Raw genomic sequence first — 16,840 nt, 5'->3', positions numbered from 1 at the left:
TGTAAGGACAAACCCAAAACACCCAGAACCCAAAGAGTGTTAAGCATCACTGAAGCCTTTCGATTCGGCGTGAACTGAAGACTTATTACACTTGAAGACTGTGATTTCCCAGTCGGTTAGGCGTTGCGTTCTGAGCATCCAAGAGTCATTGTGGATTGCCGGTGAACAAAGTCGGTAAAGGTTTGGAAGTCTACCTTGAAGACTTACTTGACTGATTGGGCGAGGTCTAAGTGACCTTAGCTCAAGGGAAATAAGGTGAAGATGTGGTCTTCCCAGTTCAATCTCAGCCTTCCGAATCAGACGTACAGTTGTCACAGCAACTGGAACTGGTCTACCAAATCCTTGTCTTCATCGAGCACTAGTTCTATCTCTTCACTCATTTACTTACAATTTAGCTTCGTGAAGTCTGTCCTTGCTTGTTCTGTTCGAAGACATTGTGTGAAGACATTCCCTCTGATTGCATATTTGTCTTCACACTATCTTCCGACTCTGATATGTTCTACCTAGCTGTTATTTGTCTTCGTGCATTATTTGTATTGTTTTAGACACTCTTGCATGGCTAGTATAGTTTATCTTCCGAAGTATCATGTTTAGTTACTGTTTTACCTGTCCGTCTTCAAAGACATTGCCTGTTTCGAATACTTTCATAACAATCGTCTATTCACCCCTCCCTCTAGTCGATAACTAGTAGTTTCACTTGGATTTTTGTTTTTGTATTCGTATCGGCGGACATTTAGTGTGTCCGATTTGAGATATGTCGTTGGAGATGTCCTAAGTGGATGTTCATTCAGTAGAATGAAATGTTCCCGTCAACACAAGGCGCATGTGGTAACTTCGTCAATCTCAAAATGTTGAGACGGATTAATATCTTGGAGGTGCTCACAGGGATAGGGTGTGTGTGGTTCATTCATAGGGTGAGTGTGCATGCATCTATGTGGGCGTCTGTGATGGTACTACTTTTAGTAAAGAAGGATGTTGCAAACGCATGTGCCTTTTTAATAGGAGAAACCATTGGAGTTAGGGCGTTGTTGTGGAGCATAGATGTCTTTATGGCCTATCTGGCATAGTTGTTCATTATGTTGGCCGATTATCCGGGACCAGCTTGTAAGATATCCTCAGTATTACCTTGTATCGTTTGCGTGTACTGTAATTTATGTTTTATCTATGAAATGGGGGTGGAGAGAGAGAAACCACCGAAGTTGAACAGAGCAAACACATTTTTTTTTCTTAGGGAAACAGAACGACACATGTATAGCATAGTCGGCCTTGATAGCGTAGTCGTGTGCGTTTATGTTGGTTGGTTATTTTAGAATCTGCTTGTAAGATAGCCGCCTCATTACCTTATATCGTACTCCCTCTGTTTGGAAATATTTGTCGAAGAAATGCATAATTTTTTTGGATGTATCTAAAACTAAAATACGTCTAGATACAACTATTCCTCCGACAAATATTTCCGGACGGAGGGAGTACGATCGTGTACCATGATTCATGATTTGTGCTTTATCTATAAAAACGTGCCAGAGAGAAACGGCGGAGTTGAACAAACGGCGCAGTTTTTTCAGGGAACAGAATGGCACAGGTATGGTGTAGTCGGCCCTGATCATGCTACGCTGGACGGGCCGAGCAAAGTGAGCCCAAAGCTTAGCCGTAAGGGCCCTTATCCAAATCCAGCCACAACCCCTCCTCTCTCTACGCGGAACTTCGCCATGGCAACCGCGAAGCCAGTGGCGCCGGTGCCGCTCCCACCGGCCGGCGCCTACCCGCGAATCCTTCCACTGCGCCTACCGCGCCGAAGGGCAGGAACTACCAGGGCCTCGCATCTTCCCACCACCTGCAGCGGGGACGCCGGATGCGAGCTTCATACCCGTCTCCAGCCGAACGCGCGCCGGCCGCTCTGGCACGGCGGCGGGTTCAGCCTTGGCGTGGACCTGGGCGCCGCACGCACAGGGCTCGCCGTCGGCCGTGGCATCACCCAGCCCCGCCCCCTCACCGTACGCGCCCTCAAACTCAAAATCTACCACTGCGCTTTGCTCCGTTCGGGTGATTTGGGATTTGAAGATGGGTTAGTCGATTCCGCCAGGTTCTGAAGCTACGGGGGCAGAAGCTGGAGCTGATGCTACTCGATGTAGCTCAACAGCAGGTACAAATTCACTCATTTCTGTTGTTCTCTTCTCTGTGCTCTGAGTCTGCCAGGCATTTCAATCGTGCGTGAATTTGCTGCTCCTGCTCCGTTTCGCAGGAGGCGGGCGAGCTGATTATCGGGCTGCCGGTCTCGGCCGACGGGAGAGAGACGCCGCAGTCCAACAAGGTGCGGAGCGTCGTCGGAAGGCTTGCCGTCCAAGCGGCCGACAGGTGCGTGCGTTGGCGCTGCGTGGACCTCTGTCCTCTGGGTTCCCTTCAGTTTTCTTCACTTCAGAGTTCAGTCTATTTGTGGGGGTTCAGTGTTTCCGTACTGAGATTCGGCTCAGTGTGTTTGTTTGAACAGCGCAGGGGCCTGAGGGTTTATCTGCAGGATGAACATGGAACATCAATAGACGCCCTTCATTATATGATCTCAAGGTAGGTTGTCTGCCCTGTCCTGGCAAGTTTGGTACTACCTCTGGTAAACTGTACTGTACTTCGAAAACCACCGAAAAACAAGTTCGATAAATCTCACTAGGAAGTTGTCTCAGTCTGAAAATCATTTTCTTCAGCGGTGTTAAGAGGTCTGCCCGTGACGTCAAATCTGATGCGTATGCTGCTGTGGTACAATTCTGCCCTATTTCACACTTTTTACCGGCTTTTGTGTGTCCCAACTTCTAACTTGACTAGTTTACTTTGGCTGTAGATGATTCTGGATAGATACTTCTCGTCGTCAGGTCAAGGGGCTCAGATTGTTCTTCCTAGGCAACAGGAACTGCAGGACAAATTAATAGCAAAATCAAGGCAAGATGCTGAAATTTAGGAAGGGGTGTCTACCTTTTCCGACTTTAGACAACAATTTAACCACTATGTTGTGTTAGAGAGGGCTTTACATCCTGAACATATAATACAATCAGCTAACTTCAATTGACTATACAATCTCATCGTTAGCTCTATTGCAGATTTTGTATCTACACTTCGTTTTTGAGATACTTTATACCTGATCCATAGATCTCTAGATTAACGTTATGATGATCCGTCTACTTTTTGATAGCTTTCAACCGTTCGGCATCGAGTCCCCAGGACCACAAGACTTTCTTTTCCAGAAAAATGGAAAGAAAAGCTTTCAGTTAAATCAGTTATATGCATGTTTCCAGTCACGGAGACATGAAATAACTTGCTCAAACATAGTTTGAACTGTCAGACCTAGCAAGACAAATGGTAATTTACAACAGACCCATTCCCCACGGGATGCAATGGACATGCCCTTTTTTAGTTCAGTTCAGTACAGCTGATCTATCTTCTGTATCTGCATTCAAATATTAGTTGCTCAGGCAATGCTCTAAAGTTACTTCTGCTACAAAGCGGATTGCTGGAGACGAAATAGTCAGAATGAATCAAGAATCAGCTGTCCATATGATGATGATGAAGCATATCAAACCTTTACAAAAGAATCAGTACAGTTTGCTAAATTCAGTCTCAGGTGCCGGGTCACCGAGCCGGGGGAAGTGTGGATCCCTCTCAAGCATTGTTTGCAATGAGTCCATCACCCTTACGACAGATGCCCACAGGAATGGTGCAGAGCAAAACGCATAGGCGACGACCACCAGAATCCTCGCGATGCCGTCATGGTACCATGGGAATGCCATGACAAAGAGCATCCCAACAATCCCAAGCCATGCAGTGAGCACGGCAAGCGGTGGGAGCAGGAATGCATTGATCACGACCGATGAGAAGGCGAGGACACCAAACAGGTACATGGACCAACCCATGATGGGATGAACTGTGCATGGGATTACAAAGAACGGGATTGTATATGCGGCCACCATGGCCACAATACCGGCCAGCTTGATTAGCCACTGCACCAGGGCACCTTGTTTCTCAGGTCGCCGATTATAGCACAGTTTTGTCATCTGTGGCCTTGCCAATCTGGTGATGGCTATGATCGCTATGTACATTAGCAGCTCCATGAGGACCACAGGAATTTCAGCAGCATAACTGTGAAATGTGGACCAGGGAAGGAATGTTAGCAGGCAGAAATTAAATGCACAGAATGCATGTCATATGATTTCTTTTCTATCTGCTCAAGTATATATTCTGGTTCTAAATTGTTGCTTTCACTCACCCAAGATCATCCCAGCGTTGCTTGTGCCAGGAAAGGCCCAGTGGCAAGATTGGCCAGGACCACCAGTACCAGGGTTTAAACCAAGGGGCACTGGGGAATGTGATCACGCTGTTAGGCCCAACATGGAACATGCCAATGGAGTTTAAGATCTGCAATATTTCAGTAAAATGTCGGTAAATATCTTTGGAAGCAACCATACGAACGTTAGAGAATGGAGCCGAAGCGCAGAGATGCTCACAGTAGTATGATGCGTCCATCTGATAGCCGAGAGGAAGGCGATATGTTCCGTTGAGTTTGGTGCCATTTTCAGGAGGGTGGAACAATGGTTTGTCCAACAAGTCTGGGAAGCAGCCGACTAGGAAGCCTTGGTCTGCACCGTCAGAGTTGTCACGGCCAATCTCCAGGTCATGAAGCATGCCATTAAACACATCCATAGAAGGCTGTATGTTGGATAAAAACATCAACATCAGATACTATTTTTAAAGACAACTGTTATCTGCGTAAAAGATATCTTGAGGTGCATTAGCTATGATCAATGCAATTGCTCATTGCATACCTTACGATCTGAAACTATATAGACGACTATTTAAGAAAAATCTTCTGGATATGTGCTTGTGGTGGTTTAGTGGAGCTATCATGCCAACCATGCACGTGTGATTATTGGTGAGTCGATCCAAAGTCCATCTATCATTAATAGTTGCTCAACTGGCTTAATTTAGGCAGCAATATGGCTCAATTTAGGAACTGTATGTACCAAAAGGAACTGTGCTATAATCAGCATACTATAGGACGACATCTAATTCAACACAGATCGTCACATGATCAACTCAACAGGCCCATAACATTTCAAGCAGAAGAAGAATTTGACGCTTGGTACACAGGCAGTATAATTGCAAGGTACAGACCAGAAGAACTGGGGCCATACCTGGAGCACGAAAAGGCCGGTGTGGAAGTAGCATGGATTGATGAAAACAGCACAGAACTGGCCGCACTGGAAGAGCTCATCGGTGTTCTGGAGGAAGATGTTGTCGGAGTCGATCATGACGACACGCTCGTAGTCAACCAAGCTCCATGCGTAGAGCTTGTTCAGTGTCAGCTTAAACCTCCTGTTCATTCCTCCAAGGTTGCCCTCGTAAGGATTCTTCAGGTTCTCGACAACCACCACCCTCATGCCATCCTCCTCCCTCCTGTTTCCGTTCACCACCATCACAAATGTCATAATTCAATTCATACTGGTAACGGAATGCATATCTTTGTTCACGTTGCATCTTCTTTCTTTTTTGAAATAAATTAGCGATGATTGGAGCGTAGTCATGGTTCAAACCAATCATTTTCGGCTTTGACCATATCCAAACCATATATTGTGAAATCAATTTTATTGAGAGGAAGGAAAGTTGACCGCTCTAATTGGAAACCAACCGATTACTTATATGAGAAGCCACCAAACAAATACTTACTCGTCAAAGCTCACAGCATGTACTCACACGATACAGCATATTCTATGAGAGTACTAATTAGTAACAGCACACAACGGTGATGTGTCAGTCAAGAACATTTACTTAAGCAGACTGAGCACGCACTGAATATCCCGTCTGGTAAACAGCATGGAGACTATGTAAAAGAAACAGCATGGGGACTAGGTAAAAGAATTACTCCAGAAGCTTCCTAGTACTAGGTATAGTCGTATCTGCAGGTGGCCCGGTACTCGCCCCCGCAAAACGGCAAAACCATCGCGCGGACGAGTTACTTCCCAAGAACAACCCCCTCGTCTTCGCCTTCGTCCCCGCCCCCACAAGGAAAGAAACGCTTGCCATTGTCGAAAAAGAAAAGGAAAGAAACGCTTGCTTATAATAATTTAATAAAAATTAATTGCGACGCGTCAGCAATGGAGCTCCAATCCGTTTCTGCTCGCGGTCAACTGCGTCCAAACGGAAGCAAAGCGGCGGAAGGGTCCAAAGGGAGGGAGGGGCGGGCGCGCACTCACATTGCGCGGACCCAGTCGAGGGGCACGTCGGAGGAGGCGATGAGGACGCGGTCGGCGTCGGCGCCGACCCTGGAGAGGGAGCGCATCATCACGCGCACCGCCACGTAGAACTCGTAGTCCCGCGGCGTCCCCATGTACATCATCGCCGCGTACGCGTGCCGGTGGTGGCTGCCCCGCCCATCGCCCTGCCGCACGGCCACACCCCTCTGCCCGCGCTCCTCCGCCGCCCCCGCCGCCGACGCGATGACCAGCAACAAAATCGCCACCGCCACCGCCGCGAGACGCCGCGACGCAGCAGGCAGCCGCCCCATGGCCCGCCGAACGCGCGTGAACTCCCCGATCAACAAGCCGGCAGCGCCGCCGCGTGCGTGGGCGACGCTTGGAACGGCAGCGCAGCGGAGACGCTCGTCTCGGGAATTCCCTCGTCTTTATGCTTCTAGAGTAGACTTCCAGTTGGCAGAAGCAGAGGAAGGGAGAGAGGGGGGAAGAGAGTAGAGGAGCGGAAACGGGCCGGTGGTGTTTATTTATGTGCTGCTCTCCCTCCGGGCAATAATCCTAGACATACAAGGCTTTACGGGGTCCTCCGGGGGAGAGCCCGGCCCGCCCGGTCGCAATTCTCGCCTCGTTCTCGTGCGTAGTTTCGCAATAGGCTCGTGGCTTGGCATGGTGGCACAGGCCACGCGCAGCTGAGGAGCGCCCGTCGCTGGCATGTGGGGCGCGAGCACGGCGGGACCCATGCTGCAGCAGGGGGGGTGCCGGGCGTGCGACGCGTGGTGGACTGCTAAAGTGGAAGGTCACGCGCCTCTGCTTTCTCTCGCGAACGCTTCCTACTCGTAGCTTTTTTTTAGTAAAATGCACCGGTGGTCAGAACTTATCGTATACGCTCACTTTGGTCAATGTATTTAAGAATATGATCAATACGATCATTATATACGTGTTGAGGTGATTATATGGTCACTATCAGATCGTATAGCTTTGTATTACATCTATTTGACCCGTCAAAGAAGGCCTCGTCCGTTTTTTCTCTCTGACTATGTGGGCCCCACATGTCAGTGGGTGGAAGAAAGGAGTAGGGGCGAATAAAATTAGGCGCCTGTGGGGAGTCGAACCAAAGCTGTAGCGCTAGTAGGGGGGTGCCGGGCGTGCGACCCGTGGTGGATTGCTAAAGTGGAAGGTCACGCGCCTCTGCTTTCTCTCGCGAACGCTTCCTACTCGTAGCTTTTTTTTAGTAAAATGCACCGGTGGTCAGAACTTATCGTATACGCTCACTTTGGTCACTGTAAGAATACGATCAATACAGTCATTATATACGTGTCGAAGTGATTATATGATCACTATCCATTTTTTTTCTCTGACTATGTGGGCTCCACATGTCAGTGGGTGGAAGAAAGGAGTAGGGGCGAATAAAATTAGGCGCCTGTGGGGAGTCTGAACCAAAGCTGTAGCGCTAGTTGTGCGAGCAGGCAACCAGCTGCACCTGTCTATCGCCTTGTCCAGCTTGAGCAAAAAATTGTTTATATATCCTAAAGGATCCACGTGACAGCTATTGCATTTTTTTTCCTTTTGCGTGCTAACCATTTGGGATTTAAATCATAATTGTTTCGGCTTCAGTGGTAGGTCCTTTTAGGATTAAAAAAGCAGTTTTGGCATTACTGTGTACTTGTACATATGATTCACGGCCAAAATTGCATTAGCACTTCCCTTGCAAGAAAACGAGATTGGATTAGCACTTCAATTTGTTTTGTTCAATATGCACGGGTGGACAGCCGGCAGTCGCAGCGGCAGCGGCAGCTCCAGCAGATTTGGTGTGCGTCGTTGCTCTGTTTTTAGCACAAGACGACCAGAGATTTGGTGTGCGGTCATCTTGTAGCTAATTACGATGGAGTGTAGTTATCAAAATGGTTAATATATGTCTATCTAAAATTTTATTAATAAACGTTTAAATGCATAAAAATAATATACACGTGTTAAGTATTCCAAATTATGCTTATAAATGCTATCAACAGAAATATATACGTTAGCCAAATTACACTTGCGATGGTGCAATTTGGTACGGTAAAACTGATATGGAAGAAATCACTATGAATTAGAATGCACAATCATCTAAATCAATAGAATGGTCTTATATGAACATATGCAAAAAAGAAATATCCCAACGGCTGTCACGTGAATTTCTAAAGATATAAAGGCGTTTTATCCCAAGAGCCTGCGCGCACATTAGCGTGAGGTATGGGGTTCGAATCTCCACAGCAGCATTTTTATTTTCCCTCTACTTCTTACTTCCACCCACTGACAAGTAGGACCCGCATAGACAGAGAGAGAAAATAAGGTGATGAGACGCCATGTGGCTTATTTGACCAGTCAAATGGATGGAATACGGAGCTATACAATTTCACAGTGACCCTACAATCACCTCAACACGTATATAGTGACCATATCGACCGTATTCTTAAGTACAGTGACCAAAGTGAGCGTACACGATAAGTTTGATGACCATTAGTGCATTTTACTCTTTTTTTTGAAGCTAGTATAGCTGCGACCTGTGACCGTGAAAACTGAAACGTGATGTAAAAGCTTCGGCTTGGTCCACAGGGGAGAAAACGTGAAGTAAAGACGGAGGAGGAGACGCGGTTGGTTGGTGGGGTGGTGGTGGTATGGGATGGACGACTCGGATGGACCCGTTCTACGGGCTGAAAACGCTGGGATTGATTGCAGTAGCATGGGTGTTTTCAGAAATCCGTTGGTCCTCCCGGAAGCGTGCGCTCCTGCACGCGAAAACATATTTCAAATTTTGAAAAAATTTCAAACAAAAATTTGGTGCATACATCTCGACATTATATGTGTACACGTCAAGTTTCAAAGAAAACCGACATTTTTTGTGGCTTGTGTAAAAAAGACAAAAGGATTTCTTATGAAAAGCATTTTTTAATAGCGATTTTTGTCTTTTTACACGCGACACATAAACTACGGGCTGAATACAGAGCTATACAATTTCACAGTGACCCTACAATCACCTCAACACGTATATAGTGACCGTATTGACCGTATTCTTAAGTACAGTGACCAAAGTGAGCGTACATGATAAGTTTGATGACCATTAATGCATTTTACTCTTTTTGGAGCTAGTATAGCTGCGACCTGTAACCGTGAAAACTGAAACGTGATGTAAAAGCTTCGGCTTGGTCCACAGGGGAGAAAACGTGAAGTAAAGACGGAGGAGGAGACGCGGTTGGTTGGTGGGGTGGTGGCGGTATGGGATGGATGACTCGGATGGACCCGTTCTACGGGCTGAAAACGTTGGGATTGATTGCAGTAGCAGGGGTGTTTTCGGAAATCCGTTGGTCCTCCCGGAAGCGTGCGCTCCTGCACGCGAAAACATATTTCAAATTTTGAAAAAATTTCAAACAAAAATTTGATGCATACATCTCGACATTATATGTGTACACGTCAAGTTTCGAAGAAAACCGACATTTTTTGTGGCTTGTGTAAAAAAGACAAAAGGATTTCTTATGAAAAGCATTTTTTAATAGTGAATTTTGTCTTTTTACACGCGACACATAAACTGTCGGTTTTTCACGAAACAAAATGTACACGCCATGTTTTTATTTGTAATTTTTTGACATTTTAAAATATATTCAAAACACATTTCAAAAACAAGGAGTGCTCGCTCCCATGTGCCAAAACGCCACTCTCGGGTGTTTTTCTTTTCTTCGGCGGGAACAACAACAGGGGTGTTGAAAGTAACTCTTCCCAAACTACTACTGGCAGTGGCTGGTTGAGTGCATATCCAGTGATACCAGCACTGCTATGATACGGCGATCCAGTGAGATGTGGTCCGTTGGATCTGTACCCGTGGGACAGGATTTAAGATCGACACACTCCACTGATAAATATACAAAACAAGCCTTGAACTTATTGCAAATTACTAGTTTGCAACATTGCATTAAGCCATGTCAGTTCCATCTCTTTTTTTGCAGGGCATATTTCACTCTCACTGACACAGATAAATTATGAAATTAATAATACTATAATTACTGCATGCATGTGTTGATTAATCCATGCGTCTTTATCTTTGTGCTACCTCAGATGTGTTTCGCAGAGCTGCAAGAGAAAGAAACCAACAAAACATCAAGCTATTTTTTGTGTGTGCAAAACTTCACACAAATTTAACTTAAACTGATCTCTTCTTAATAATGATTGGATTTGAGATACACAAGTTTACTTATCTGGTGCCATGGGTTTTATCATAACCTATACCAAGCAAATTTACATACCTGTTATTCCTTCGTACAATTAGCTAATTGCTCGAATCAAAATCTTGTACCATATATGGCAAATTGCATACCTAGTCTGGTGCCAAGGCTACTTATTACTTGAATGAAAATCGTGTATCGTAGATGGCTAATCGCTCGAATCAAAATTGTGTATCATATTCATATACGAATAATCGCTCGAATCAAAATCGTGGTACAATGTTCCAAACCAGCCAGGTTCAATCGCCACGGGGAGCGGATATTTCAATCGGTTTCTCGCTTCTTCTACAAAAATATGTCGGGGGTGCTCGCCCCTCTCGTCTTTACTTCTAAAAGAAAAATCTTGGTACAATTAGGTTATCTGGTGCCAAGGCTGCTTATTATTTGTACATACAAGTAATAAAACGTGCAGTTCTGAACTTCCTTGCAACGACCATAATCACATTAATTAATAAAAGTTCCAAACCTCCTATTATTAGAAAGTTCACAGCCTCCTTGCAACTTCCTTGTCAATACCAGTCTACTTATGTTGTCGAGGATTGCTATGAAAATGTCTAAATATTTGCTAAAATGGTTGTTGTCAATCCACATTAAAACACATATGAGGTGTACTACCTCTTATTGTGCATTCAGCTTCAGTCTACCTTCTATAGTACAATGCTATTGGTTCGCCTTTTATTTACGCATTAACTTGTGAGTTACCCCCTCTTCTGTAATCAGGGAAAAGAGTCTGCATCAAGATTACATGTATGAGCAGCAGTATACACAGCTTTTGTGTGGCAAGATGCAAATATAGAAGGGGTCATATGTAAAATAGACAAGTACTTTAATCAGATGACTTGCATGCAGATCTGACGTACCACACAGTCTTGGAGCACCGTATCATGGTATTGACCGTATCACGGGATATTTTCGAATTGCTGGTTTAGAGCATTTAATAAATGTCTTTAAAATACTGCTACTCTATTTGTTTTTATTTACTCCGCATATTACCTTTGTCTAAAGTTAAACTTCTTTTCACCAAGTTTGTAGAAAAAATATCATCATATACACCACCAAAGCAATATCATTAGATTCGTCATTGAACATGTTTTCACGTCATATGGATTTGTTATTGTAAATGTTTGTGCTGGTTTCTATAAACTTGGACAAACTTTATAGAATTTGACTTCAGTCAAAACTATTATGCAGAGTAAATAAAAACAGAGGAAATACTGCGCAATATAGAAGAAGTAGTACTCCTTCTATCTCGGTGCATTAGGCATGCACGTAGTTTAACTAGCTAAATGAGTATTATATGTACTAAAAAGTATTTAGAAACTTCTTTTATATGAAGACGTATAACGCAGTTTTAGGAGTCAAAACGATGGTCTAAAACGACGCGCATGCCCATGCCCCATGCACCGAGACGGAGGGAGTAGTATATCTGAAAGTGTGTTATATCGACTAGAGGGGGGAGTGGATAGGCAATTTTTATAAATTTATCGTTGAGGATTTCTAGGTTAAGAAATTCCTAAGCAACGACACACTAGCAGCAGAATAAGTACTCAGGTATAAGCATAACAGAGCAAAAGCATAGTCATCATGATGAAATGAAAGACAAGCACAGAGTACAGGTAGCATGAAAACAGGATAAGCAGGATGAGACAATGTGACTGAAAAAATAGGGTTGAGGAAATAGAGAAAGTCTCCAGTCAAAGTCTTCAAACAGTAATGATCAGGTTCATCAACACATGAATGAGGAAATAAAAGAGTTGAGGAAATAGAACCAATGGCTTGGTGAAGACGATGATTTGGTAGACCAGTTTCAACTGTTGAGACAGTTGTACGTCTGGTTGGAGCGGCTAGGTATTTAAACCTGAGGGCACACAGTCCCGGACACACAGTCCTCACTATATTCTGTTGGGAAACGTTGCAGAAAATTAAAATTTTTCCTACGGTTTCACCAAGATCCATCTATGAGTTCATCTAAGCAACGAGTCAAGGGGGTGAGTTTGCATCTACATACCACTTGTAGATCGTGTACGGAAGTGTTCGAGGGAGCGGTGATGATGAAGTCGTACTCAACGTGATTCAGATCACTGATGACCAAGTGCTGAACAGACAGCACCTCCGCGTTCAACACACGTACGGTACGGGCAACGTCTCCTCCGTCTTGATCTAGCAAGGAGGAAGGATAGGTTGAGGAAGACAGCTCCACCGGCAGCACGACGGCGTGATGATGGTGGTGCAGTAGTACTCCGACAGGGCTTCGCCAAGCACGTACGGAGGAGGAGAGGTGTTGGGGAGGGGAGGGGCTGCGCCTTGGCTTGTGGTGTTGCTGCCCTCCCCTCACCCCTCTATTTATAGGGGAAGGGGCAAGGGGGGCCGGCCCTCTAGGGGAAACCCTAGAGGGGGGGCGGCGGCCAAAGGGAGAGGGGAAGAGGGGTGGCTTGCCCCCCCCCCAAGCTAGGGGGGCGCCCCCTTCCCTTGCCCTAGCCGCATGGGCCTAGGTGGGGAGGCGCGCCCAGCCCACTAGGGGCTGGCTCCCTCTCCCACACAGCTCATGTGGCCCCCCGGGAGGGGTGGCCCCTCCCGGTGGACCCCCGGAAACCTTCCGGTGGCCCCGGTACAATACCGGAATGCCCCCGAAACTTTCCGGTGTCCGTTTAACCACTTTCCATATATAAATCTTTACCTCCGGACTATTCCGGAACTCCTCGTGACGTCCGGGATCTCATCCGGGACTCCGATCAACATTCGGTAATCACATACAAGTCTTCCTAATAACCCTAGCGTCACCGAACCTTAAGTGTGTAGACCCTACGGGTTCGGGAGACATGCAGACATGACCGAGATGCTCTCAGGTCAATAACCAATAGCGGGATCTGGATACCCATGTTGGCTCCCACATGCTCCTCGATGTTGTCATCGGATGAACCACGATGCCAAGGGTTCAAGTAACCTCGTATACTATTCCCTTTGTCAGACGGTATGTTACTTGCCCGAGACTCGATCGTCGGTATCCCAATACCTCGTTCAGTCTCGTTACCGGCAAGTCACTTTACTCGTACCGTAATGCATGATCCCGTGACCAGACACTTGGCCACCTTGAGCTCATTATGATGATGCACTACCGAGTGGGCCCAGTGATACCTCTCTGTAACACGGAGTGACAAATCCCAGTCTTGATCCGAGTCAACCCAACAGATACTTTCGGAGATACCTGTAGTGCACCTTTATAGTCACCCAGTTACGTTGTGACGTTTGGTACACCCAAAGTACTCTTACGGTATCCGGGAGTTACACGATCTCATGGTCTAAGGAAGAGATACTTGACATTGAAAAAGCTCTAGCAAAACGAACTACACGATCTTGTGCTATGCTTAGGATTGGGTCTTGTCCATCACATCATTCTCCTAATGATGTGATCCCGTTATCAACGACATCCAATGTCCATAGCCAGGAAACCATGACTATCTATTGATCACAACGAGCCAGTCAACTAGAGGCTCACTAGGGACATATTGAGGTCTATGTATTCACACGTGTATTATGATTTCCGGATAATACAGTTATAGCATGAATAAAAGACAACTATCATGAACAAAGAAATATAATAATAATCCTTTTATTATTGCCTCTAGGGCATATTTCCAACAGTCTCCCACTTGCACTAGAGTCAATAATCTAGTTACATTGTGATGAATCGAACACCCATAGAGTTCTGGTGCTGATCATGTTTTGCTCGCGAGAGAGGTTTAGTCAACGGATCTGCGACATTCAGATCCGTATGTACTTTGCAAATTTCTATGTCTCCATCTTGAACATTTTCACGGATGGAGTTGAAACGACGCTTGATGTGCCTGGTCTTCTTGTGAAACCTGGGCTCCTTGGCAAGGGCAATAGCTCCAGTGTTGTCACAGAAGAGTTTGATCGGCCCCGACGCATTGGGTATGACTCCTAGGTCGGTGATGAACTCCTTCACCCAAATAGCTTCATGAGCTGCCTCCGAGGCTGCCATGTACTCCGCTTCACATGTAGATCCCGCCACCACGCTCTGCTTGCAGCTGCACCAGCTTACTGCTCCACCATTCAACATATACACGTATCCGGTTTGTGACTTAGAGTCATCCAGATCTGTGTCGAAGCTAGCGTCGACGTAACCCTTTACGACGAGCTCTTCGTCACCTCCATAAACGAGAAACATGTCCTTTGTCCTTTTTAGGTATTTCAGGATATTCTTGACCGATGTCCAGTGTTCCTTGCCGGGATTACTTTGGTACCTACCTACCAAACTTACGGCAAGGTTTACATCAGGTCTGGTACACAACATGGCATACATAATAGATCCTATGGCTGAAGCATAGGGGATGACACTCATCTCTTCTTTATCTTTTGCCGTGGTCGGGCATTGAGCTGAGCTCAATCTCACACCTTGCAATACAGGCAAGAACCCTTTCTTGGACTGATCCATTTTGAACTTCTTCAAAATCTTATCAAGGTATGTGCTTTGTGAAAGACCTATGAGGCGTCTCGATCTATTTCTATAGATCTTAATGCCTAATATATAAGTAGCTTCTCCAAGGTCCTTCATTGAAAAACACTTATTCAAGTAGGCCTTAATGCTGTCCAAGAATTATATATCATTTCCCATCAAAAGTATGTCATCTACATATAATATGAGAAATGCTACAGAGCTCCCACTCACTTTCTTGTAAACGCAGGCTTCTCCATAAGTCTGCATAAACCCAAACGCTTTGATCATCTCATCAAAGCGAATGTTCCAACTCCGAGATGCTTGCACCAGCCCATAAATGGATCGCTGGAGCTTGCATACTTTGCTAGCATTCTTAGGATCGACAAAACCTTCCGGCTGCATCATATCCAGTTCTTCCTTAAGATAACCGTTAAGGAATGCCGTTTTGACGTCCATCTGCCATATCTCATAATCATAGTATGCGGCAATTGCTAACATGATTCGGACGGACTTAAGCTTCGCTACGGGAGAGAAAGTCTCATCGTAGTCTATCCCTTGAACTTGTCGATAACCCTTAGCGACAAGTCGAGCTTTATAGATGGTAACATTACCATCCGCGTCCGTCTTCTTCTTAAAGATCCATTTGTTTTCTATCGCTCGCCGATCATCGGGCAAGTCAGTCAAAGTCCATACTTTGTTTTCATACATGGATTCTATCTCGGATTTCATGGCTTCTAGCCATTTGTTGGAATCTGGACCCGCCATAGCTTCTTCATAGTTCGAAGGTTCACCGTTGTCTAACAACATGATTTCCAGGACAGGGTTGCCGTACCACTCTGGCGCGAAACGTGTCCTGGTAGACCTACGAAGTTCATTAGCAACTTGATCCTAAGTACCTTGATCATCATCATTATTTTCCTCTTCAGTTGGTGTAGGCATTACAGGAACATTTTCCTGAGCTGCACTACTTTCCGGTTCAAGAGGTAGTACTTCATCGAGTTCTACTTTCCTCCCACTTACTCCTTTCGAGAGAAACTCCTTTTCCAGAAAGGATCCGTTCTTGGCAACAAAGATCTTGCCCTCGGATCTTAAGTAGAAGGTATACCCAATGGTTTCCTTAGGGTATCCTATGAAGACGCATTTTTCCGACTTGGGTTCGAGCTTTTCAGGTTGAAGTTTCTTGACATAAGCATCGCATCCCCAAACTTTTAGAAACGACAGCTTAGGTTTCTTCCCAAACCATAATTCATACGGTGTCGTCTCAACGGATTTAGACGGTGCCCTATTTAAAGTGAATGTTGCTGTCTCTAGAGCGTATCCCCAAAATGATAACGGTAAATCGGTAAGAGACATCATAGACCGCACCATATCCAATAGAGTGCGATTACGACGTTCGGACACACCGTTACGCTGAGGTGTTCCAGGCGGCGTGAGTTGTGGAACGATTCCACATTTCCTTAAGTGTGTACCAAATTCGTGACTTAAGTATTCTCCTCCACGATCTGATCGTAGGAATTTTATCTTTCGGTCACGTTGATTCTCTACCTCATTCTGAAATTCCTTGAACTTTTCAAAGGTCTCAGACTTGTGTTTCATCAAGTAGACATACCCATATCTACTCAAGTCATCAGTGAGAGTGAGAACATAATGATATCCTCCACGAGCCTCAACACTCATTGGACCGCACACATCGGTATGTATGATTTCCAACAAGTTGGTTGCTCGCTCCATTGTTCCGGAGAACGGAGTCTTGGTCATCTTGCCCATGAGGCATGGTTCACATGTGTCAAATGATTCATAATCGAGAGACTCTAAAAGTCCATCAGCATGGAGCTTCTTCATGCACTTGACACCAATGTGACCAAGGCGGCAGTGCCACAAGTATGTGGGACTATCAT

General features: G+C 45.5%; 1 protein-coding gene and 1 pseudogene across 1 annotated transcript; one reads left to right on the top strand and one right to left on the bottom strand.

Moving 5' to 3' along the window:
- Positions 1–1,617: 1,617 nt before the first annotated feature.
- LOC123127815 (putative pre-16S rRNA nuclease) lies at positions 1,618–3,071 on the top strand. Its single transcript, XM_044547657.1, has 6 exons — positions 1,618–1,991; positions 2,081–2,140; positions 2,240–2,352; positions 2,491–2,559; positions 2,694–2,745; positions 2,828–3,071. Exons 1-6 carry the CDS (start codon positions 1,707–1,709, stop codon positions 2,942–2,944), a joined length of 696 nt encoding a protein of 231 aa, XP_044403592.1. The 5' UTR covers positions 1,618–1,706; the 3' UTR covers positions 2,945–3,071.
- Positions 3,072–3,516: 445 nt separating this feature from the next.
- LOC123127806 (putative glucuronosyltransferase PGSIP8) lies at positions 3,517–6,732 on the bottom strand (annotated as a pseudogene).
- Positions 6,733–16,840: the final 10,108 nt, after the last annotated feature.

The sequence above is a fragment of the Triticum aestivum genome, chromosome 1B, assembly GCF_018294505.1.
Source record: "Triticum aestivum cultivar Chinese Spring chromosome 1B, IWGSC CS RefSeq v2.1, whole genome shotgun sequence".
NCBI lineage: Eukaryota > Viridiplantae > Streptophyta > Magnoliopsida > Poales > Poaceae > Triticum > Triticum aestivum.
The sequence above is the reverse complement of the archived record's forward strand: the minus strand, read 5'-3'. Positions and strand labels throughout refer to the sequence as shown.